The sequence below is a fragment of the Nelumbo lutea genome, chromosome 5 (genome assembly GCF_056320005.1).
Source record: "Nelumbo lutea isolate HS-2025 chromosome 5, American lotus-T2T, whole genome shotgun sequence".
NCBI classification, from domain to species: Eukaryota; Viridiplantae; Streptophyta; class Magnoliopsida; order Proteales; family Nelumbonaceae; genus Nelumbo; species Nelumbo lutea.
Window position 1 is genome coordinate 85,108,135 of NC_142688.1, and position 24,641 is coordinate 85,132,775.

At 39.6% G+C, this 24,641-nt stretch overlaps 1 protein-coding gene across 2 annotated transcripts; it reads right to left on the reverse strand.

Annotated features, from left to right (window-relative positions):
• Nucleotides 1-283: 283 nt before the first annotated feature.
• On the reverse strand, nucleotides 284-20,604 carry LOC148853228 (autophagy-related protein 18c-like). 2 transcript variants are annotated; one of them, XM_088946319.1, is made up of 5 exons: nucleotides 20,451-20,604; nucleotides 17,545-18,346; nucleotides 2,936-3,194; nucleotides 2,171-2,294; nucleotides 284-617 (listed from the first exon to the last, which is right to left on the reverse strand). In XM_088946319.1, exons 2-5 carry the CDS (start codon nucleotides 18,301-18,303, stop codon nucleotides 512-514), a joined length of 1,248 nt encoding a protein of 415 aa, XP_088802445.1. In that variant the 5' UTR covers nucleotides 18,304-18,346; nucleotides 20,451-20,604; the 3' UTR covers nucleotides 284-511. The 2 variants fall into 2 exon arrangements, with proteins under 2 accessions (XP_088802445.1, XP_088802446.1); XM_088946320.1 differs by having other exon boundaries at nucleotides 17,545-18,400; nucleotides 20,451-20,585.
• Nucleotides 20,605-24,641: the final 4,037 nt, after the last annotated feature.

The following is a 24,641-nucleotide window of genomic DNA, read 5'->3' on the forward strand; positions in this document are numbered from 1 at the left end:
GCTTCGGTGGAAAAAAAAAACTGTGGAAAGAAAACTCTAATAAGATTAAAAATACGCCACTAAAACTTCAATGAATGGAGAATGAGCTACCAAAGATGGGACTGGATGGAAGCTCTAACATTAATCCTCTTCTAATGAGGAATGACGAAACCCCAAGTTAAATTAATCCTCGCGGACGCCTAGAAAATTGATTTAGGATCTTTGTATTAATTATTAAAGAGGGACTTCACAACCTTAGAAGCATGCCATACTGAATATTAAGAACCAAACTAGGGCAACCAAGTTAAACAAAAAACTACCACCATATGTTACATTTATTGAGTCATCCATTGCCACAGGTTAACAACAGGGATCAATCTTTTTTTTCTTTTTTGGTTTTACACATTTCTAGAAAGTATATACAGATATATTTACGTAATAAATTATATCACATTATAGTATTTACATAGATTTTCAGGTCTCATATCTACAGAAAGAGGGATGGAAGAATATATAATGGTCTTGTGATCTTTCAGATCGTGCTTGATCTTGGGTGATCATCCGTTCTCAGGAAACGGACGTATTCCTGCTGCTCCATCTCCCCTCCATTTAAAAGATCAAAACTGCACCTGTAGAAACTGGAGAAAAGAAACTCAAATTAATTTATTTTCTTTTTCTTCCCTCTTTTTCATTTTTTTATGATATGTAAATAGAGATGGTTCATTATATGATCTAGACCACCAAACCAAAATTTGTAGTTTAGCCTGGTTTTCTAAATTTTAGTAACCAGACCAAACCGTAAATCAAATTATTAATAATATATTTATTAATGTATATAATATATAATACATATGTTTGTATATATTTATTTGACATTTCATATATTTAATACATGTTTAACATTATTGTTGTTTGTTTCAATTTTTAACTTGTAATTTGATTCCCAAGGAGCTGTTTATGCTTGAAAAGGTATGAATATAATTTATATAATAGTAATAGGTGGCACTTGTTAACAATTCGATTTAGTATATGAATTATATTTGTTTATGTAGGTATGCATGTTATTTGGGCTTTCTAATTGGGTTAAGCCCAATAGAATGGCCCAAACCATATTAGAAATCTGCTTTGGTTTCTATACTAAAATGGTTCGATTTGGTTTGAGAAATTCTCAAACCATAATTAACTGGTTTGGTCTGAGATCTTGTCCAAACCGAACCAAACTGGACCATGAAATGAGTTGTTTTTCCCCTGCCCCTTTGGAAACGAGTTGCAACAGGACCTACCTTTTAGTCTTTTTGTGGACCAGAACTTCAGAGTTTCTCTTATATCAAACATAAGATGCAGAGAAATAATTCTTTCTTTATGTTGCTAAAAGGGGGGGTTAGCAGATTTCTCATTCTATTTTCTTTGAGTGTGAATCTTGTAATTACCATTTTACAAAAAATGAAGTTCAAAAATCAATATAATTTAAAGTGAGGATTCCACATATAACTCCTAAGATTCTAACTGACAAGTGTTCAAGGGAAAGTTAACTTGTATAAATACAGTGTTTTAAAAGGTGTGGGAGGCGTACGCCTGGACGCCTGGAGGCCTCCAGCCGAGGCGCTCCCAAAATGCCCTGAGGCGTATGTTAGAGGTGCTGACACCTCTGAGGCGGCAAGCTCGCTTCACTCGCTCGACAAGACCCCCCCTTTCAACTAATGTTATACATCTTTGCTCTTCTTGACATAAAAGATTTTTATTAAAAATAAAGAAAAAGTGAGATCCCCCCTTCCTCTTCATCCTCCTCCTAACCCCCCTCCTCTTAAGGAGGCTTACACCTCCTTGTGTTCGGGAAGCTTACGCCTCACGCCTCTAGGTAGTGGAACGCCTCGTGTCACACCTCCACGTTTTAAAACATTGGTATAATATGGTTCAGCACAATATTATTATCTTCTACTCATTAACATGTCATGACTACGGTTTAAGCCAACTAGGGTATCCTGCAAAAATAACCCAATTAAACTACAACCCTAATCTAAATTCTTTAAGTTGAGGCAAATAATATAAGTAAAGCATTTCTGCACAACTAAAATAGAGCTTAAACAGAAAGATGGAATCTACCCAAAAAAAAACAATAAAAAAGATGGGAAATAATCTTTAAAAAAAGGTAAAACAAGAAGCAAAAAGAACAACAAAAACAGCCTCATACCTCCCATCCATGCCAATAATCATGACTGTGTTCTGGGATCCAAATGCAACAAGGAAACGAGTGTCTTCTGGCAAATGGAACTGAGCAAAGGACCATTCCGAGCTAAAATACTTTGGTAACATCCCTGGCCATTTAGAGAGGAGGCATTAAGCATAAAGAAGGAAGAAAAAATGATCAATTCTTCCAACCCATGTTTCATGGGCACTTAACAATGGGTGATATCTCTGTCAGACACTTCAACTTTTAGTGTAAATTCCATGTTACACACCTGTCCAAGCCATGTCCATGTAAAAGCTTCCAAATGATACAACATCAAAGAAACAAATAATGTGGTGGAAACATTTCTTAATTTGGTCACATCTAGAGGCCTCAACTACCAAACTCCAGTAAAGGTCAACAATTTGGTGGTGTCCTTTAAAGAAGGCATCACCTCTTTAAATAAAAAATAATAATACACCTTGTGAGGTTAGTACTTGGCTGTTTTTTTTTTTTGTGTAATTTCTTATGCTGTTTAGTTTTACAAATTATTTTTGCATTAGTCTTTTCACTTTTATTTTTTAAAAGTTAAACTCCTAAAAATTTTTAAAAGTACATCTGCTTGAGTTTGCATGGATTATAACAGGAAATTAGTATGCAGACTCTAAGCCAACCCTGTATGGCTGCAATAACTGGACATAACTATAATGCAAAAGTGCAAACTAATCCAAGCATAATAATTTTTCTCCAACTTTTCAGGAGGTTTGAACAGTGATAAGCATCTCCTACCTTTCATAAAAGACAATGACGAGCCAGGATTGGCACCGGTGTTTGGACATATGAGGGCATCAAGAGAAGTTGAAGAATTCTGGTAAACCAGTGCTGGCCCTTGAGTAGTAATGGAATGATTTGATGAGTCCTCACCCACCACTCTAACCCTAAGACTGAATATATGGACTGTACCCTTGTCACTAGACACTGCCAACCACTGAACATTGGGAGAGAGAGCAATACTATAAATTTCAGCTTTATCCACCCCCCTGCGGACCTGCACAAAGTAGCATTAAACAGAGTACTTAGAGATTTTATCAGGGTTGGTTCAAATTGTTGAGCAGTTTCTTTTATCAGCTTCAAGTTGTAGAACAACGACTAGATTTGAAATATACTAAAGTAAAGCATAATTTGTAGTAAAAATACATACAAAAAAATAGATACAGCATGCATGTTAGATATCTTTATCAGCAAAGTTTGAGATACCAGTATCTGAATACTACAAACATGCAAAACATATACTCAGTAATACACAGCTATAGAGGAAGAGTGAGAGAGAGAGAGTTGCATCTCTTGTTCTCATAGTGGATGTTTTTCCTCTCCTCCTGTATATGTAGGCTACCAAGCCGAACCATGTTAAACCTTGGTGTTTTTCTATTTCTTTTTCTGTGAAGGTGTTCCGTTGCTGCCATTTCATGTTCAGTAGTAGTTGACTACTAAGAAATCTCTTTGTGTAGCAGTTGACTACTAAGAAAATGGTACTGATAGTGTTTCAGAAATAAGGAAACAAGCTCTTAAAAATGGAGTTCGTGCAGGCAGGTCGGTGGAGGAGATCCTTGAAGATGGAAGCAAAAAATTTCCTGTTGGAAAAGATGAGAATCAAGGGGAAGGTAAGTCTGAAGGTAAGGGAAGCGAAAAAGGGTACAATATTGCTGGAAGGAATAGAAGTGATCGAGTGGCTAAGAGAGTTCATAGCTGGAGCCTGTTCTAAAGGTAAGCAGATGAACTGGCAGGATTTTAGTACATTAGAAGGGAGAAGATATGTTGTTGAATGTAAGAGGAATAGAAAAGGCTTCTTCATAGCTTTGGCTGAATTTTTTGGTAAGGGACGAAGGCAACTGGTGCGTCTACCAGCAGGAAAACAGAACCAAGGATGGGGGGAAGTTGACTGGTTGTTCAAAGAGTTTTTAGCTCAAAGAGTAGCAAATGATAAAAAAGCCTCCATAAGGGAGGAGAAGGCATATCTCAGCAACAGTAGGGTAGAACAAGGGCCAGTGGTCATGGCAAAAACAAAAGGCCAATGAAGAATGGTGGGAGGTCTAGAGAGAGAAGAGTGGGATAGTAAGTTTGTGATACAAGCCAAGGAAAAGGTTAATGATTGAAGGAGGGTAGCTAACTTACTGGCAACCAGGTTGAAGCTGAAGAGTGTCTTCATAGTAACCCCCTTCAATAACTGTAAAGCCCTCCTAGATCCAATAGAGAATGAATTGGAAATATCAGCTATCAATGTTCAGGCTGATTTCGGATCATTCATAGTCTTTAAATGGAATCCAACATCCAACTCCAAGGATTTATTTGTCGAAGATGGTGTGGTGGTGCGTGTAATAGGCTTGCCATTTCATCTTTGGAAACAAGAAGTAGCAGAGTCTATAGCAGTATTGTGTGGAGGAATCTTGAAAGGAGCTTTCTGGGGCGATCTTTATTCAGTAGCAATCCTGCTAAGTGGTGTGAAGCCAGAAGACATTCCACGAAAGGTAGAGGTACGGACAGGGGAGTTTTATCACTGTGTGGCTAGCATCCTCCATTGAAGCAGGGCTGTGGAAGGAGGCTCGTATGGTAGGAGGGGAGAAGGAGGAAGAAAAATGGTGATTAGTTGAACCCCCTATTTGGTGAAGATGGGAGAATTTGTGGAGGTAGGCCATTGGAAAAAAGCTTTGAAGATTGAATCTAAGGAGCTCCTATTTGAGGAACTGAGATTAAATGGTCAGCTGAACTTGAAAATCAGGGAAGCAAAGAGAGGGATGGTGCTGTTAGAAGGTTTGGGGGTAATTGAAGGGTTCAAGGAGTTTGTGGAAGGTGCAAGTAACAAAGCCAAACAAAATAGTTGGAAAGAGCTTCTCTCAGAAACTGGAAGAAGGTTTGTTGTAGAGTGTAAGAGAAACCTTAAAGGTTATTTTATTTCTTTGACAGAATTTTTTTGGCAAGGGTAGAAAGCAGATGGTATGCTTCTCAGAAGGAAGAGTCAGGGCTGGAAGGCAGTTCATGGCGCCTTATGCGAACTGCTGCAACGCTTGGGTGCTAAAAGAGAAGTAATAGTAAAAAGGAAGATAAGCAGTTCTAATAGTATGGTGAGCAATAATAAGCAAGAGACCCTTTTAGTGATAGCTGGGGCAGGTAAATACAGAATGGGAGTAAACATACAGAGAGGTGATTGGGAAAGTACACTGATAGTTAAAGCTTCAGCTCACATTCTAGACTGGAGGAAAGTTGCATATCTGTTAACAAGTTTAAAGTTGAAGAGCACATTTATTTTAACACCTTTTGAGAAGGACAAGGCTTTGCTGGATCTGCTTGAGAATAGAGAAGTTGAGGCTTTAAATATCCAAGCTAAACTTAGAAACTTCACAGTATCAAGATGGTGTCCGGGATCAAACTCCAAAAGATTTCTTTGTTGAAGATGGAGTGCTGGTGCGTCTCTTAGGTCTTCCCTTTCACTTGTGGAAGCAAGAAACTGCTGAAGCCATTGCTTTGATGTGTGGAGGATCAGTAGGAGGTGCCTTTTGGGGAGACCTTTGTTCAGCTTCCATTTTATTGAATGGAGTAAAACCTGAGGAGATTCCTCGGAAGATAGAGGTGCTAGTTGAAGGTCAATGCTACTCAGTGTGGCTGGCTTCGTCCATTGAATCGGTGCTCTGGAAAGAGGCTCGTAGGGAGGGAGGTGAGAAGGTTGAAGAAGAAGAACTGTGTGGCAAGAAAGGGTTAGTAGATTCAAATAAGAAAAGCACTTTCACTAAAATGGAAAAACAAATGTTGGAGAAACAAAAGGGTAGCATTCAGGGGGTGGGATTTTCGCGTGTGGAAGCAATGAACAGTCTGGAGGGTGGCAGGTCCTTTGCACAGGTTGTAACTGGCGCCAATCTGACTTTTTTGAACAAGGAAAAGGGGTTGGTCCAAGGAAGAACCGAACCTAGACCTGATAAAACCAAACCGAGCCCGGGGTTGGACATGCGTGACCTTCTTAAAAGTCACGTGAGCTCGCTGGTGTTTAAGAATGGACCAAAGCAAAAGCCCATGCAGACTGTTAGTGGTGTTATTAAAGGCCCAAACAAGTCAGCGGGCCCAACCCAGTTTGTTAAAAAGGTGCGTGAGCCTTTAATGAACCACATGACTGGGGTTTCGACTAAGATAGACAACGTTAACAGTCTATCATCGTCCCCAGTTGCGAGACAGGGGGGAATGCGCGCAGCACCGGAAACCAGAGAAGAAGCGGGCTTTACAGTGGGTTTCCCGACGAAGTCTGAAGGAGCTTAGCCCCTTGCGACACTCCTCAGAGAGGCTGAAGCCAAGTTTCGCTAGGGGAAGAACTGAAGAGAAAAAAGAGAAGATTGAAGGTTGGGTGCATGGCAGTGAAGGCGATGATGAATCGGAGGACCTTTTTGTTGATGGCACTAGCGTGGGCAGTGTAAACGACGAAGGTAGTTGTGCTGGAGGTGACATGGATGGGTGGAATATTGCAAGCTTATTTCAGGGTGAAGATTACAATCGGCTTATCACATTCCCAAGACTACAGAGTGTGCAAAGATTATCAGAAGGGGCAAACCGGGAGAACTGGAAGCAGAGCAGGAACACGCCATCTAGGGGTGAACCAGGGGTAGAGTCGAAAGATCACCAGGTTGACCAAAGGACAGAAGTACTTCCCAACCAACTCAGAGAGATAAATGTTTACCAACCTCTGGAACAAGAGAGGGAGGCCGGGAGCAATCCTTTTCTAGCTTGTCCATCAGTCCCAGGTAACCATGTGATTTCGGTTTGTGCTACTAATGTGTCTCCTGTGTCTTTGGTTCCAAATTCCATTTCTGTTCCATGTCCTGTAGCCCATGAATATGCAGCCGAGCTAGCAGGCGGGCTCTCCGAGGAGGGGGAGAGGGGAAGGAAGGAATGTGGGAAGGTGCAGGAAGAAAGGTATAGGAGTGGAAAAGTGTGGGAAATCATTGAAAGAGTGTTTAAGGAAGTGGAAGGGAAGCTAATCTGGAGGAGGAAAGGGGAGGAAGGAAGAGAGGAGGGGTTAGTGGAGAGTTGGGAAAGGAATGAGGGTAGAGATGGAGAGGATTATGGGGAGAGAGCAGGGAAGGAGGGAGGTAACATGAAAGGGAGGAAGGATGGAGAGGAAAGAACAGAGGTGGGACCAGAGGAGAGGAAGGAAGGGCAGGTGGACAAAGATGGAGGGATTCTGTAGGAAGGGTAGGGGTGGACTCGGTGAGAGAAGACATGATAGCAAAACTTGTAGGGAAGTTGGGTTGTAGGCTGGAAGATTTGAATGAGTTGAAAGAAAGTTTACAGAAGAGGAAGAAGCAAATCATAACAAAGAAGAGGAAATTGAGTGAAGTAGAGAGATTGAAGAGAGATGTAGAAGGAGACAAGAAGCTCGGGGTAAAAGGAGATAGAAGAAAAGGGGGAAAGTAGTGGGTAGGTGGCAAGGGGTTTTAAAAAAGAAGCGGAATGAAGATTCTTAGTTGGAATGTGAGGGGAATTGGGAGTGCAAAGAAGAGAGCAACAATAAAAGAGGTAATAAGACAGTATGACCCAGACATTGTGTTGTTGCAAGAGCCTAAGAGAATGGAGTTTAATGACAAGTGGACAAGGAGTGTATGGAAAGCCAGGGGGATTAGCTGGGTGGCGGCTCCATCGTGGGGTGCTTTCGGGGGGATTGTAACAATGTTGAAGAGGGATGTGGTTGAAGGTCTGGAGGAGTTGATCGGAAAGTACTCGGTTTCCATGAAGTTTAAGCAGCAAGAGGATGATTATATGTGGGTGCTCACAAATTTTACGGACCGAATGACTACAGAGAGAGAAAGGAGCTATGGGAGGAACTGGTTGATATTAGAGGGTTGTGGGATGGGCCTTGGTGCATGGGTGGGGATTTCAATGTGATCAGATTCTCGGAGGAGTCCAATAAGGTTAACCAGAGGGTGACAAAAAGCATGAGGAAGTTTAACAGTTTTGATGCCTTTGAGCTTAAAGAGATTCCCCTAGCACATAAGACATTTACATGGTCAAATCTCCAATCTAGACCCATTTGCTCTAAGCTGGATAGATTCCTGTTCTCTTTGGATTGGGAAGAACATTGGGGAACCTTGGCTTCTAGAGCTCTCCCAAGGGTGACCTCGGATCACTTGCCCATAGTGTTATGTGGGTGGCGGCTCCATCGTGGGGTGCTTCCGGGGGGATTGTAACAATGTTGAAGAGGGATGTGGTTGAAGGTCTGGAGGAGTTGATCGGAAAGTACTCGGTTTCCATGAAGTTTAAGCAACAAGAGGATGATTATATGTGGGTGCTCACAAATTTTACGGACTGAATGACTACAGAGAGAGAAAGGAACTATGGGAGGAACTGGTTGATATTAGAGGGTTGTGGGATGGGCCTTGGTGCATGGGTGGGGATTTCAATGTGATCAGATTCTCGGAGGAGTCCAATAAGGTTAACCAGAGGGTGACAAAAAGCATGAGGAAGTTTAACAGTTTTGATGCCTTTGAGCTTAAAGAGATTCCCCTAGCACATAAGACATTTACATGGTCAAATCTCCAATCTAGACCCATTTGCTCTAAGCTGGATAGATTCCTGTTCTCTTTGGATTGGGAAGAACATTGGGGAACCTTGGCTTCTAGAGCTCTCCCAAGGGTGACCTCGGATCACTTGCCCATAGTGTTATGTAAGGAGGAAAGAAGGTGTGGAGGTCCTAACACCTTTAGATTTGAAAATATGTGGTTACTTCATCCAGGGTTTCCTAACAAAGTGAGGGAGTGGTGGCACGAGTGTAACCCGCTGGTGGAGTGGGAGGGGATGAGATTCCATAAGAAACTACAATTCTTGAAAGCAAGAATCAAGGAGTGGAATTTGATGGAGTTCGGGAGGAAATAAGAAAGAAAGGGAGACCTGATGGATAAGATTGAAAGCTTTGACTCTAAAGAGGAAATGGGAGAATTTGGAGAGGAAGACAATGACCTCAGGAGAGACTTGAGAAGACAGTTAGAGGACTACCTGCACAAGGAGGAAATTAGCTGGAGGCAGGTGTAAATGGTTGCAAGAGGGAGATAGAAACACTAGGTATTTCCACTCTCTAACAGATGGCAGGAGAAGGAAGAACTTTATTTCCAAATTGGTAGTAGATGGAGTTGAGTTAGTACAACAAGAGGAGATTGTCAGGGCCTGTATGGAGCACTTCAAATCTATTCTAAGAAGGCCTGTGAGTAGAAGGGTGTGGGTAGAAAGTTTGGATTGGCCAAATGTAGGGGTGGAGAACAGGAGAAGGTTGGAAAGAAGCTTTAATCTAGAAGAGATCAAGGAGGTTGTGTTTTCTATGGATAGAACAAAAGCTCCAGGGCCGGATGGGTTCACAATGGCTTTTTATCAGGATTGTTGGGATATCTTGAAAGATGATCTCTTGCGGGTGTTTGAGGAATTTTTCAGGAGAGGAATTGTCAATCCGGGTGTGAACTCTACATTTATAGCCTTAATTCCAAAAAAGAAAGATGCATCCCACCCGAAGGATTTTAGGCCAATTAACTTGGTTAATAGCTTGTATAAGAACATTGCAAAAGTGTTGTCTTTGAGGCTGAAGAAGGTACTGCCAGATATCATTGCACACTATCAATGAGCTTTTGTGAGTAGAAGACAAATTACAGATCATATTTTAATTGCTAATGAGAGTGTGAACTTTAAGAGGGATAAGAAGGGAGTGGTCTGTAAGCTGGACTTGGAAAAGGCTTATGACTTTGTGGACTGGGATTTCTTGAGGGAAGTTTTAACTAAATTCGGGTTTGGGGCTAGATGGTGTAAGTGGATCATGGGTTGTGTCTGGAATTGTCATTATTCAGTGCTAGTGAATGGGACAGTGGTAGATTTCTTTCCAGCTAGTAAGGGTATAAGACAAGGAGACCCCCTTTCTCCTTTCTTGTTCATTCCAATTGTGGAGGTTTTGGGGAAACTGATTCACAGAGCAGATTCTAGGGGGCTCATTAGAGGCTGGAGAGTTGGGAGGATGGAAACCCCCCTCACTCACTTATAGTTTGCTGATGACACGATTCTGTTTTGTGAAGGCGGTAATGTGAGGTTTATCAGGAACTTAAAGTCGGTGATACAACTGTTTGAGCAAATGCCCAATTTGAAGGTTAACCTTGGGAAAAGCTGTGCAGTGGGAGTGAATTTGGAGGAGGGAGAGATCCAGGAGAGTGTTGAAGTGCTAGGGTGTGAAGTTTCGGGGTGGCCTTTGAACTACTTAGGGTTGCCATTAGGTGATAATCCCAAGAGAGAGAGTTTTTGGAACCTGATGATGGAAAGTTTTGAAAAAAGACTGGTATCCTGGAAAAAGAACTACCTCTCTCTTGGTGGGAGAATTACACTAATTAAGGCCACGCTTGCTAACTTACCCATCTTTTTCATGTCGGTGTTTAAAATCTAAATGAAAATTGCTAACAATTTAGAGAAGCTAATGAGAGATTTCCTGTGGGAGCCAGGAGAGGAGAAGAGGGATCATAGAGTTAGCTGGGAGATAGTGTGTAGGAGTAAGTCGTGTGGTGGTTTGGGGCTTGGGAGAATTAGGAGAAGGAATATGACTCTGTTGAGGAAGTGGTTGTGGAGGTTTCCTATGGAGAAGGAGAAGCTATGGGCTAGAATAGTGGCAAGTATACATGGGCTGGAGCACAATGGATGGGACGCTGGAATTAGAGCTAGGTATCCTTGGAAAGCCATTCATGACCTGCTACTAGTTTTCTTCCCTAATATCAAGTATGACTTGAATTCCGGTAACTCCATAAAATTTTGGGAACAAACCTGGGTGGGGAGCGCCCCTCTAAAGGATCAATTTCCGTCTTTGTATGCTCTTTCTGATTTGAAAAATGAGTCGACCTCGTCTTTCACCACCCCGTCCTCTTCCACTTCTGGGATTGGGTGGAACTTGGGTCTAAGAAGGGATTTGAGGGACTCAGACTTCAACAGTATTTCGAGCCTTATTGCACTTCTTGATAACGTTGTCTTAGACCCCACTAGGGCGGATTCTAGAATTTGGACACCTAACCCCAATGACATTTTCTCTTGTGCTTCGTTCTTCAAAGTCTTAAGTCAGTCCACCAATCCTACCCTTCCCCCTTTCCCTGTTGGTGAGGTTTGGTGCAGAGCTATACTCCAAAAGAAGACCTACTTGGAAAGCCTATTTGGAAAGAATCAACATTGGTGATCTACTCCAAAAGAAGAGACCCAATACTTGCTTGTCACCTCAGTGGTGTGTTCTGTGTAAAGTAGATGGGGAGACTGGTTTTTACCTACTGGTGTCTTGCCACTTCGCGAGGTCAATTTGGGATTGGGCTTTCTCCTTATTTGGATGCAGTTGGAATCCCCCATCAGACTTGCAGGGCCTTTTCTCCCCTTCCTTTTTCAGGTGGCGGATAAAAAGGGGAAGGACAATGTGGAGAGGACTAAGGGTTGCAGTATGTTGGACACTGTGGGAAGAAAGAAACTCCAGGATATTCTCAGAAACTCAGAGATGAGCAGCAGATCTGAGGGCTATCATACATATTAGGGCGGTACAGTGGCTGAAATCTTTGAAACTATTCACAGATTACACTGTGGATGACATGTTGAGGAAGTGGGGTGAAATTGCAAATTGCACACAGACCAAGTCAGTAATGAGTGCGGCTTGGAACCCCCCCCCACCTAGTAGATTCTTGAAATTAAACTTTGATGGGTGTACCGGTGATCGGGGGAGTTTTTAGGGATGAAAATGGGGTCAACTCTAAGGGTTACTCCCTTAGAGTTGAGATCTTTGCAGTTATGGAAGGAGTCCGGAAAGCTAAGGAATTGAACATCAAGAAACTCATAATTGAAGGGGATTCAGAGGTGGTGATAGGGTGGCCGACTAAAGATCAAAATGATTTATGGAAGTACAATAATGAGAGGAGGAAATTCAAGTGGCTAGTGCGGGAGATGGAAGTGAAGACATGTTGGATTAAAAGATCGGCTAATTCCCTAGCTAACGGTTTAGCTAAACAAAGGGCAAAAAGGGATTCATTGTTTTGGGCTAAGCTGCAACGTTAGTGTCTTTTTCTTCTTTCCTTTCTTGAAGCTCTTTGTGACTCTTGGAAGATAAGTGTGTTTGTCTTCCACTTGTAAATTTTCTACTGATGAATTAATGAAAGTGTTATTGATAAAAAAAAAAAGAGGAAAAAAAAGCATTACGTGGACTTGTGAGATTGGTTAATTCAAATGGGAAGAAATGTTTCACTAAAAAGGGCCAACAAATTCTGGGAAGCCAAAAAGCTTTGGGGCAGATGGAAGGTCAAACCTGTAGAAAGCAAGAAAAAGCTATGACAAATGGCTGATCTTTTGCACAGGTGGTGTCAGGGGAAATAGACAAAAATTTACCAATGTCTAAAGGGAGAGGGCTGAACCAACAACCTCAGACAGGGAGGGTTGCTGGTTCGACCATTAAAACAAGGGGGCGTGATTTGTTAAGAGGTCACATGGGAGGAAAAGACTTAGAAAATGGGCCCAGTCGAGTGGATCCCTTTTCTGGTGGGCCGAAGAAGGCAACTCAAGTAAAGGCTTTAAAGTTGGGTTCTTATATTACAAGTTTTGAGCCCAAGGCCCATTACAAGACAGATGGGCCAAGGGACCCTTTAAGTAAGCATGTGACTGGGAGGAGGGATGAGCTGATAGACGAGATTAAGCGTCTATCTTCTTCTACCCCAAATCCCTCCTTTCGACCGAACAGTTCAGGCGCAAAATCTCAAGACTCTCAGTCTCGAGGCTCCCTACAGTGGGTCCATCCAACTTGGCGAACCGTTTCTCACCAGATAGGCGCAACCCAAGATACCTGAAGCCTAGTGATTTGAACAGAACAGGGTTTGAAGATTGGTTGAGTGAACAAAACAGCAGTGACGATTCTGATAGAGACGAAACTTTAAGTTTGGGAAGTCCGTCTCTGAAAAGCAACAATGATTTACTTGAAATAGAAAGTTTGCATACAAAGTTGTTGTTTTTAGAGGAATAGATTGAAGAGGCAGGTGGCGGGAAGACTAGAAATGGTGAAGAAAATGGTCCTAAAGCTGTGAAAACTCCTCTTCCCTTCGTCGAGGGAGCTGACCCTGAGTTTAATGAATTACAGGATGTTGGTGGAGAGGGACAAGAATCGGCCGGGAGGATGGATGTGGGTATTCCAGTGTTGGAAACACAGAGAAAGGTTTTCCAAGTGGGTAGGTCGTCAGGAAGTGATTCTTTCACTATGTCTACTTCACAACTTTGTCCAAAAAGGGGAAAGGCCTTAAAACCATTTATCGCCTGTCAACAACTCAATTCCAGCTTCCCATCCAGGAGGTTCTTATGCAAAAGAGAGGATGATGGAAGGAAGTAGTAAGGAGGAGGCGGACAGAATTTGGGAGTTGATCTGTACAATGATGGAGGAACTAAAAAAAAAGGAAGAATTCTTAGAGAGATGTTGTAGCCAAAATAAGTGTGAGCAGGGTAAAATTCTTCCTCAGACATTGGTTGGAAAGGATGGAGAAAAGAAAAAGGATGTTTGTTGTATTAGGAAGGGGGGGGGGGGGGGGGGAAGGAACAAAGAAGAAAAAAAGATCTGAAGTGGAAAGGCTAATCTCAGACATTGAGGGGGATTTAGAATTCAGTGGTAGAGGGGATAGGAGGAAGGGCCTAAAATGAGGAGATTATGGCCTTTTCATGGGTTTTTTTTTCTATTTTGTCTCGATGAAAATTATTAGCTGGAATGTAAGAGGGTTAGGGAGTGCAAGAAAGAGAAGGGTGATCAAAGACCTACTCCAAAGGGAAAAACCCGATATTGTGTTGTTACAAGAATCCAAAATGATGGAATTAGATGGGAGATGGGTGAGGAGTTTTTGGAGGTCTAGAGGTTTAGGTTGGAGCTCGTCTCCTTCTTGGGGAGCCTCGAGGGGGATCGTAACACTGTGGAGGGAGGATGTGGTGGAAGTAGTGGAAGAATTGATAGGCAGATTCTCAGTTTCCATTAAGTGTAAGAATGTAGAGAATGGGTGTATATGGGTCTTAACCAATGTTTATGGCCCTAATTCCTATAGAGAGAGGAATGAGATGTGGGAGGAACTTTATGCAATCAAGGGGCTATGGGATGGCCCTTGGTGTCTGGGCAGGGATTTTAATGTCATTAGATTCTCTGATGAAACCAATAATCCCCAACAGGTAATTACAACAAGCATGAGGAAATTTAATGGTTTTATCGAAGAATGTGAACTAAAGGAAATACCTCTGCTGCAAGCCAACTACACTTGGTCCAACCTTCAGAAAACCCCTTTGTGTTCGAAGTTGGACAGGTTCTTATTTAACCTTTCCTGGGAGAATAGTTTGGAAAACTTGGTTGCTAGAGCGTTACCCAGGGTCACCTCCGATCATTGTCCTATCCAGATAGGTACTGAGTTTTTTCCTATAGGACCCAAACCTTTTAGATTCGAAAATATGTGGCTTACCCATCCAGATTTTGTGAAAAAAGTGAAGGAATGGTGGGGTGAGGAGGAGAGGGGGATAAGATGGAAGGGGATCAAGTTTCATAAGAAATTAAAAAGGTTGAGAGACAAAATAAAATAGTGGAATAGAGATCATTTTGGTAGAATTGAGGAGCAAAAATTGTGTCTAATCTCTCGAATAGAAAACTTGGATGTAAAGGAATCTCAAAATGGGTTGACCAAGGAGGACAGAGTGTTAAGGAGACAATTGAAAAAGGATTTGGAAGAGGTGTTACTGAGGGAAGAAATCAGTTGGAGACAAAAAGCTAGACACAAGTGGATTAAGGAAGGCGATGGGAACACTAGATTTTTCCATGATTTGGCAAATGGGAGACGAAGAAAAAATCTTGTGACCAAGCTAGAGATAGGAGAGGAGGTGATTACCAACCAGGATGACATAGCCAGAAAATTTGTGGACCACTTCAAATCGATCTATAGAAGACCTTTGAGTGAGAGAGTAGTCGTGGAAGGGGTGGAATGGCCAAGAATTGATGACGGAGTGGCAAAGTGGCTGGAAAGGGATTTCAACGAAGAAGAGATTAAGAAAGTTGTCTTTCTAATGGATAGATCCAAGGCTCCATGTCCAGATGGCTTTACATTGGGTTTTTATCAAGATTGTTGGGAGGTGTTGAAAGAGGATTTAGTTGAAGTCTTTAAGGAATTTGCAGACAATCACATTATAAGCCCTGGAATTAATGCCACCTTTTTGGCTTTGATACCTAAGAAGAATGATGCCAACCACCCAAAAGATTATAGGCCTATTAGTCTGGTGACAAGCATCTATAAAATTCTAGCTAAAGTGCTCTCGTTGAGGATCAAAACAGTCCTCCCTTCTATCATTAGTGAAACCCAGGGGGCTTTCATTCAAGGGCGACAAATAACAGATCAGATCTTAATTGCGAATGAGTGTGTGGAGGAAATGAAAAGGTCTAGCAAGAGAGGTTTCATTTGTAAATTGGATCTTGAAAAGGCCTATGATTTGGTGGACTGAAAGTTTCTATTAGAGGTTATGCGAAACTGTGGATTTGGATTTTTGGGTGTATCAGTACTTGTCACTACTCTATTCTGGTAAATGGTATGGTGAGGGACTTTTTTCCAGCTTGCAGGGGTGTCAGGCAAGGAGATCCACTCTCACCCTTCCTTTTTACCTTAGTAGCTGATGTGATTAGTAGGATCATTACTAAGGCTGACAGTGAAGATGCCATTAGGGGTTGGAGAATAGGGAGACACCAAGTCCCTGTCACCCACCTTCAGTTTGCAGATGACCTAATGATCTTTTGTGAAGGAGGTTTTAGCGAAAAGGTAGCAAACCTAAAGGAGCTAACCAAAGGTTTTGAAAATATTTCTAATTTGAGAATAAATTTGGAAAAGAGCTGCATAGCAGGTATAAATTTGGAGGTAGGGGAGGTCGAGGCTATTGCGGAGTGTCTTGAGTGTTCCACCTCTGCTTGGCCTATGTCATATTTAGGGCTTCCTTCAGGGTCAAATCCTAGGGAGAGTAGATTTTGGACCCCGGTGATAGAAAAGTTTGAGAAGAGATTAGCCTCATGGAAGAGGAATTATGTCTCTTTAGGAGGGAGAATTACCCTAATAAGAGCTACCTTGGCTAACTTACCTACCTATTTTTTTCTATTTTTAGGATACCAGTTAGGGAAGCTAGGAAATTGGAGAAGTTGATGAGAGATATGGGATGAGAAAGGATATTGGAAAGAGTTTGGAGAGATTGAAGATTTGTTTGAGCTTTGTTGGAGCCTATTTGCTTCTGATGTCTTAGTGCGAGTTTGGTTTCATTCAAATGAATAGTTTGGCAACTTGCGCTCATAGACAGGGGTTATGAGGGAGACCTCATGTTTGGCAAGGGAGATTGGTGTTGTCTATACAAGGGTTAGGAGATCAGCAAATGGCATGGCAGATACCTTAACTAAACAAGGGAGGGGGAGGGGGGACTTTTTTGGGCGGCTTTGAAAGGGTTTGTTTGAGATTGTTGGGAAAAACCTGTTGAGTGTTAGCCTTTGTAATTCTTCCTTTATTAATTAATGAAAGTTAATGTTTCCTGTAAAAAAAAAAACAAAATTGTGGGATATGTTTTATATAAATAATATAGTATATATGTATATGTATATGTAAAGTAGTATATTAATATAAGCATAATAAAAATTTTATTTATTTTCTGTAATTTTAAATATAACCTTAGATTAAAATTTTATTTTGCCAAAAATATAATTTTATTAACTTATAAAGGCAAGTCCAAATGCCTGACCAGGGGCCGGGCCCAGACATATATTATCATGCCAGAGGTATAAGACAAACCTAAGCAGCTCAATATACTGTTTGTTAATACCAAGGTTCAAAATATCGATACAGCCCGATACGCCAGTAGGGGCGTATCGGACTGTATCGAGGCTTGCTCTCCTTTTTTTTTTTAGTTTTTTTTTAAACCTGGTTCAAAGGGGTCGGTAAGTTTAAAGCCTATCTACCCCCTGAACCGGGTTAAACCCCAAAACACCCCCTATAGGGGCGTATTGGGAAGCCCCCTGATACGATACATATTGGCCAATACCACCCAATACATATCAAAATTATGAACCTTGGTTAATACCCTATAAAAAATCCAGTATGGCCCAGCCCATGATCATCCCTATCCTAATTTGAACTTTTCATACCAAAATAGATTTTATCATAAATTGTGCAAAAAAGTATCATCACGAATATTCTCATAAAAGTTACCAAATGCCAAATGGCTCTTTGGGTTGCGTGTTCATAATTTCCTATATAAATAAATTATTGTTCTACTTCAGCAATGAATAGTTTGGTAAGTAAAAGTTCACTTTGTGTTGAAAACCATAGTGGTGAGAACCAAAATACCTCTTGTAAGCGGGTTCCATCCATTGTGTTGAAAATCCTAATCAAAGTTCCTTTTGTACTAGCAGTTGCAAGAAGAAGCCCATCCATTGTTAATGTGAGGCACGCAATGTGATTATCATGAGCATTAATGAGCTTTGTCACCTTCAAGCCAAAATGTTCAATACGAACCTGTCCCCGGTGAAGACCCGGGCAAGCCAATACAGAGGTATTTGAATGATGTGAAAGGCAACAAAGTCCTCTTGGATTTGCCAAAGTTTCTATCTGATGAAGAAGTTTCAGATCCATGAAGTTGTAGACATATATCTTGTGTTCAAGTACCACAACTATGCGGTCCCGTCTTAATCGCACTGCACGAACTTCAGATCTAAATGAAAACTCACCAATACACCGACTCTGGTGGTCATCCCAAATCATCACTTTGTTAGGGGGATACTGGGGATTAGCCCCACCACCAACAAGTGCAAGAATGTTGCATCGGAAAAGCATCTCAACAATTCCAAAACCCCCACTCTTCAAATCCCGTCTAAAAGTTTCCTTAAAAGGATCACAATTATAAATTCGAAAACCATGGCTTGTTCCAGCAGCAAAGCATCCATAGTCCTGATTCCATGACACAGACAGTAACTCTGCTTCATCACTGTCATTGAACTCTGGTTCAGAATGATCCAAAGGGCCTGAAGGCCGCATATGTGGAGATTCACATGAGCCAAGTCTTGCAGGAGGATGTATTCCTCGAGATGATGAAATCATTGAACTCATGGAGGTTGAGCAAGAAGTCAGCAGAACTGGAAGCAATCAAAAGCTATAGAGCACCAAGAAATCCAAATTTTTAACATAACATCAGCTCTACAAAGTCCTATATGAATTTTTTTTATTAGTAAATTATATTTGAAATTTAACTAGCTCAAGAAAAACAACGAAACTGATAAATAACCCAATTATTTCAGGAGTTTTTCTTTGCAAAACAAAGTTAAAAAAGATGACAAATGAACGAAAGGTTTCAGAGATCCCTTTCCCCCGGCAGTGTTGTTCCCTCACATCACTGGTAAAAAGAAACCTCCAGTTTGTCAGGAGGTTCTTTTAGTGAGATTGAACTAGTAATGACAACATTGCACATGAAAGATCATTCATAGATACAGAAACAGGTAAAAGAATGAAGTACTAAATAGACCCTTCAGTGCTATAAGAATGCAGCAGGTCTATACACAAACACATATACACACACAGCTATAATACATGAAAAGATCACAAAATGCAAGCATTATTAAAAGGTAATCACCCTCCTTTTCCTCTTGAATTTTTATTGAATTTACTCTTCTTCTATTATTTGTACACTAAAAAAAATCATGTACTATTGATAACCCAACCTTTATTTGGTAGGAAGTTCCAAGGATGTTCAAAGAAAAAGGAAATAATAGCATCAGTATGGCCAAAAATTTTCTAACAAAAAAAAAGTATGGCCTAGAACTAAGAATAAGTGATAAGAATCTAACAAAGTCAATATCTGACCAACTTTGGATCACAATATATCATATAAACATCAAAAGGCTCTCTTATATTTGATAAAAAAATATGACAGAATAAAAAAAGAAAATCTCTAATGAAACCATAAAACCAAAGTTAAAGGAGGAAACTGAATATTATTTAGAAATATCAAGGAAAATCTATATCTATTCCCAAGAAATACTGCAAGAACTTACATTACTAAGATTGAAAACATTCTTCAAATCATTTAGACACAATAATCATGTCATTGTGCCCAATATGCAATGTGTTTAAAACTGATAAAATATGCAATATGTTTAGGCTGCTGGAATTAAATATATGTACTATCTTCTCTCACATGCTCAAAAACATGAAATAACAAAGCTGCAGAGTATTAAATAAAAGAAAAAGTTTAACATAAGTTCTGTATAATGTATCCATGGTTCCAATAAATCTATCATTATGGTAGAAGATAATCAAGATATCTTTCTTTCCAAAGCCACCTTGTTAACAAAGAGACAAGATTTTCTCCCCAAGGGATGGTATCTTTTTATTATGCATAGAGTTTAACGTTCCTAGCTGAAGTCAGTTGAAGCAAGATATTCTTTGACCCGCTCGCTAGGGTTGCTTGTGCTTTCCCATCATTCTCTTTCTTTTTCTAAGGCCATTATTGTTTTGTTGTAAAAAGGGCAGAACAAATTATTTTGTTGCAAAAGGACCAAAAGAAACAGCTGAAATATTTCAGATTGGAAAATTGTCCGCCCCTTCTACATTTAGACGGCCAACAAAAGCCATGACCAAAAGAAGCTCAACAGGGGCTGACAGCAAGCAAATGATTCCATCTATGATGTGCTGAAATTTTCAGCAGAACAACAATTATTCTACCGGTATTAACATCATCCCGGGACAGACGGAGCCATTTCGCCGAGAAGTTACATCAAATGGGACCAAAGTACCAGAACTTACGAAGGTAAATAAAATTAATGTGCATATTCCTTCAGTGCATTGGAATGAAAACATTGATCTCATAAACTGAACAGAGATTTTGTGCTAAAACTGTAGAAATTTCCACGAAGACAACCAAAGTATTAAAGCAAACATGCGCGAACTACAACAATAATGGAGCAGAAAACAAGCAAACAATTCACCAACTGTTTTTCGTCAAACTAGTCCAGAATAAAACAGATCAACTGAAGATAGAAACAAGAAAATTAACAGTAAATGAGATTTTCGTAGACACCATGATCAGAAGAAACAGAAGATCAGAACACAGCAAAGAATCTACAGAGAATTACAGACTTTCAAGGATATGTATGAAGTTGAACCGCAATTGCATCGAAATAATTGACGAATTTGAGCGGAAAATGAAATTCCAAAAAAAGAGGTAAACAATAGAGAGAAGAAATCCATGAAAAACGCACCTTAGACTTTCTAGGGTTTTCAAAGCACGATTTGTTTTGGAGGAGATAGAAATGTGCTTGTTAATACCCCACTGAAACTCCTGCTTTTTTGCGTTTAGGGGAGGGAAAGACGACGGAAATAATTTTGCTTCCGACTTCCGAGACGTTGAAAATCTCTCTCTTAAAGGGAAAAGGGTATTTTGTCAAAACCTCCCTTGAAGTTTTGGATTTTTGCTAAAACCTCTCCTAAATTTTGATAATTGCATTTATTTCCCTTGAACTTTCTGATACAATTACAGAGACTCCTCTGGTACAATCATGTAAAAAAGGCATAAAAATATTCAAAATGCCCATACAATTACTAGTGAGTCTGGTTTTCTAGGAAAAATACAATGTAAACTTTATGAAAATTAAAAAAAAAAAATAGAGAATCAAAAGTTGCATTTTTTACCTTTGATTGATTCATATGAAGGGCAAATTTGAAAAATAAATCAATTTCAAAAAAGAGATCGAAAGGGTTTGGGGTAACGTTTTATATGTAGAGAAAACTTGTAAAATAAACATTTTGATTAAAATAACTGCATGGATGAATTGTCCCAATTGGTGGTGTGGTTTCGAATTCTACTATTATCGTCTCTGTGAGAAAAAAGAGTTGTTAATTTGATGTACCAATGTACTGTTGTAAAAGGAAAAATTCTAGATTAGTACCATATAGTGTGAGCTTAGTGTCACTTTGATTCTTAGACTTCAAAACATGTGAATTTATTACTTAAACTTTTAAAACCTGTCAATTTAGCCATTACTGTTAATAATCCATCAATTATCATATCACATGATGATGCATACAACTTAAAACTTTTGAAAATATTAAAATTACCCTCCAAAACAAAACATTATTTATCATCTTCCTCCTCAAAAAAGATGAAATAGAATCCGAGAAAACAGAAGATAACTAATGACGAGCTCAAAAAAAGCTTCACCGAGGGGTTCAAGTGGTAAACAAACACACACATCAATAATCTGATCAACGTATTTTAAACATGCATTTTATTTATAAAATAATTGTGGTTCATCTGTAAAACATGAATAATCTCCTCCAAGTGGTTCAAGTCGCAAGAAGCTTTTTTTATACCCATAATCTGATCAACAAATGCAAATGCAGTAGCTTTTTTGGTTTTCTTGTGTCGTCTGTAGTTTTACATTCGGTGTGTGTTTGCTCCTCCGAGGGGCTCAAGTGGCTACATCACTGCATCCAGCCTCAAACTGATTAATGAGGGGAATGATGACGAATGGATACATTTCATGAACAGAGATGGCCCATGGCGCACCATCTTCCTCCTTCGTGAAAGGTGGAAACCAGGGAAAATCTTTTCTCTTCACCCATGCTTGCCCCAATCGACGGGAAATACGGTCCATGGTGCCAATTCAGGACAGGATCCAGCAATTCCAACAATCATGCTCTTGAAGGAACAAATGGTTGATAAAGAAAATTAGATGATATCTGAAGGGTGTTTGTGTCTCTTCACAACAGTCTTAATGGTTAATTAGCAATATGGACTATATTGATACATTTTAAAACATTTAGGTACTGGATTGACACATTTTAAAGTTTGGGGACTACAATGATAATAATCCCAAAGTATAGAGTACTAATTTGAAAATTTTCTAAAAAAATAACTGAGCATTTTTTAATTTTCATACATCTTTTTAGAGAATTTTAACTAACGATCTACTAACAATTATGTCGGCTCAAAAGAGGTTATTGCAATTATCAAAATTTAGGGAAGTTTCAACAACAACAGTTCAACGACCAATAACTTTAGAAGAAGCACCAATTATCCGAATTGAAATCTTCTCCTCACAGTGCACCTCACAACCACATCCTACCCTAACTTTGGAATATCTCCCATGAATAATAAATATAAGTGAGGCGCTCTATATGAGGAGCAGATCGGGACTCCAATTACGCAAGGAAAAATGAGATTATCACGAGCCAGTGAGTCACCCGTGGACGTTGTTATACATCTGTATTATATACGTCCATAAATTCCTTAAAAAATTATTCTTGTAAGCTTGTAGTCCTGTTTCATTGGATATTTCATGAGTTCAAATCAGTCCCCCATAAGAATGTGCCCCACGTCCCACAGTATATCTCTCCGTGTACTGGGAATACCTCCAAATGATGACATCATCATTATCGATATTATCATTGGAAGATGTTCCCAATACATGGAGGGGATGTATTTGAGACGTTGTGGGGAATAGTCTTGTGGGGGTCTGATTTGATCTCTGATCTCGTGATTGACGTATCATATCTTTGATCGCCCAAGTCTGAAACCTTTGCAGTCTATTTGATGAAAATTCTCATCATATGGGCAGAGATGCAAACAAGATAATGACCCATAATTTGGTGAGATGGGTTTTCTCCTTATCAAAATTTCTGTGCATACACTCTGAAAGTATAGGATTCCCATCCTACATTGAGAATATCTCTCCCCACCGTGTGATTGGATGCTATGTGAATAAAGTTTTTTATCTTTTCTTGCAGGAGATCGGGGTTCTAATTTGGCCTCTAAGTCTCTAGAGATTATTCACCTCCACCTTATATACCTAGGGATGCAAATAGATCGGATTTGAATCCGATCTGACACCGTTCATGTCAGATCTATTAGGACTCAATTTAAATTCAAATCTATCGATAAGTCAGATCTTCGGATCTGATCCGATCTGGCTTGTTTTCTTTAAAAATTAATAAATTATTAAAAGAAAATTAAAATATACTAATTTAAATAAAGTAAAAACAAAAAATACAAGTATTTTTTAATTATTTTCATCATATATATACATGTTTTTTATAAAATAAATAAATATAATAAAATTTATAAAAAAATGTATTTATAAATAAATAAATAACATGTATATATATATATATTTATATTTATATTTATAAATATATAATATACATCGGATTGGATATTCTCAGACCGAATAGGGGTGATCCGAATCTGATCCAAAGATCCAAATAGGGGGGTGATCTGAATTTGACCAAATAGAATCAGATTGGATCATGATCCGATCCATTTGCATCCCTATGTATACATCATCCCATTCCTATGTGCAAGATAGATTGGATCAAGTAAGTACAACATTCTAAGGTCGTTTAATGTGCACTTGATTTTTTTTGACACCTATCCCTTAAAATACCCTCAGCCCACCCTTGAAAAAGATTAAAACCCACTTTTGGAAGTTGTCAAAATGTTTATCAAGTGCTCATTTAACGTGCTTATTTATGTTGTGTCTATTAGATCCGGTCCTTGTGCAAAAAGGGTTGTCCAATTTGAAGAATTTAAAACTTGACAAGTGGCACTCTTAGGGTGTTTTACAATATGGTTTGTTTTGTTTTTAATTCCAACGAAACCAATTAGTCATTTTAGCATAATTAACTTCACCTTTAGCCAAGTGGTTGAGTAGGACTGTAATTGGGAGAATGGCAATTCAGCCCAAGGTCAGAATTCTTAGGCCCAAAGTATAGTTGGGGTAGGTGCCAACTCGGAATTGATGCCAATTCACAGGAGGGCATTGGTGTATAGAGTGGGGGTATTTGATATTTTGAATTTTTATAGATCTACTGTGGAATTCAGAAATCTGCAATGGACCTGTCCATACTTTTCCGATTGTAATTTGGGTGAGGTTATGCCAAACCCAATCCAAACAGCATGAATCCAAATTAGCTTTGTGTTAGTTGGGGTTAGGATCGAAAAAACATGAACTCTACTTGACTTTTGGTTGAGTCCTTAGGCAACCCGGACTACCCCAATGTGACATGTCTCTCCATATTTGCATGTGTATATACATACACACATGCATATGTATATATACATATACACACATACATAGATACATACATACAGCATTTTAGGGGTTGCCCCTCTTATGTAGCCCATTACAATTACAAAATAAAAAAGAAAAAAAAAGTATGTATCATAATTTCAAATTAAAAGGCAAAAACTTACTTATTGTAACATATCCCCACAACTTTTATTCTCATGTGAATGTGAATGTTAATATGAAAATTTTAGCATCATTCCATTGCCATTTTTATTTAATTCTGCCATAATAGTTTGAAAATACCTTGTTTGCCAGCTTAGTCACAGCCGTGTTTAAAATTGAAAAAAGTAAAAATTATAGAACTGAAAGTTCTAATCTGAAAAA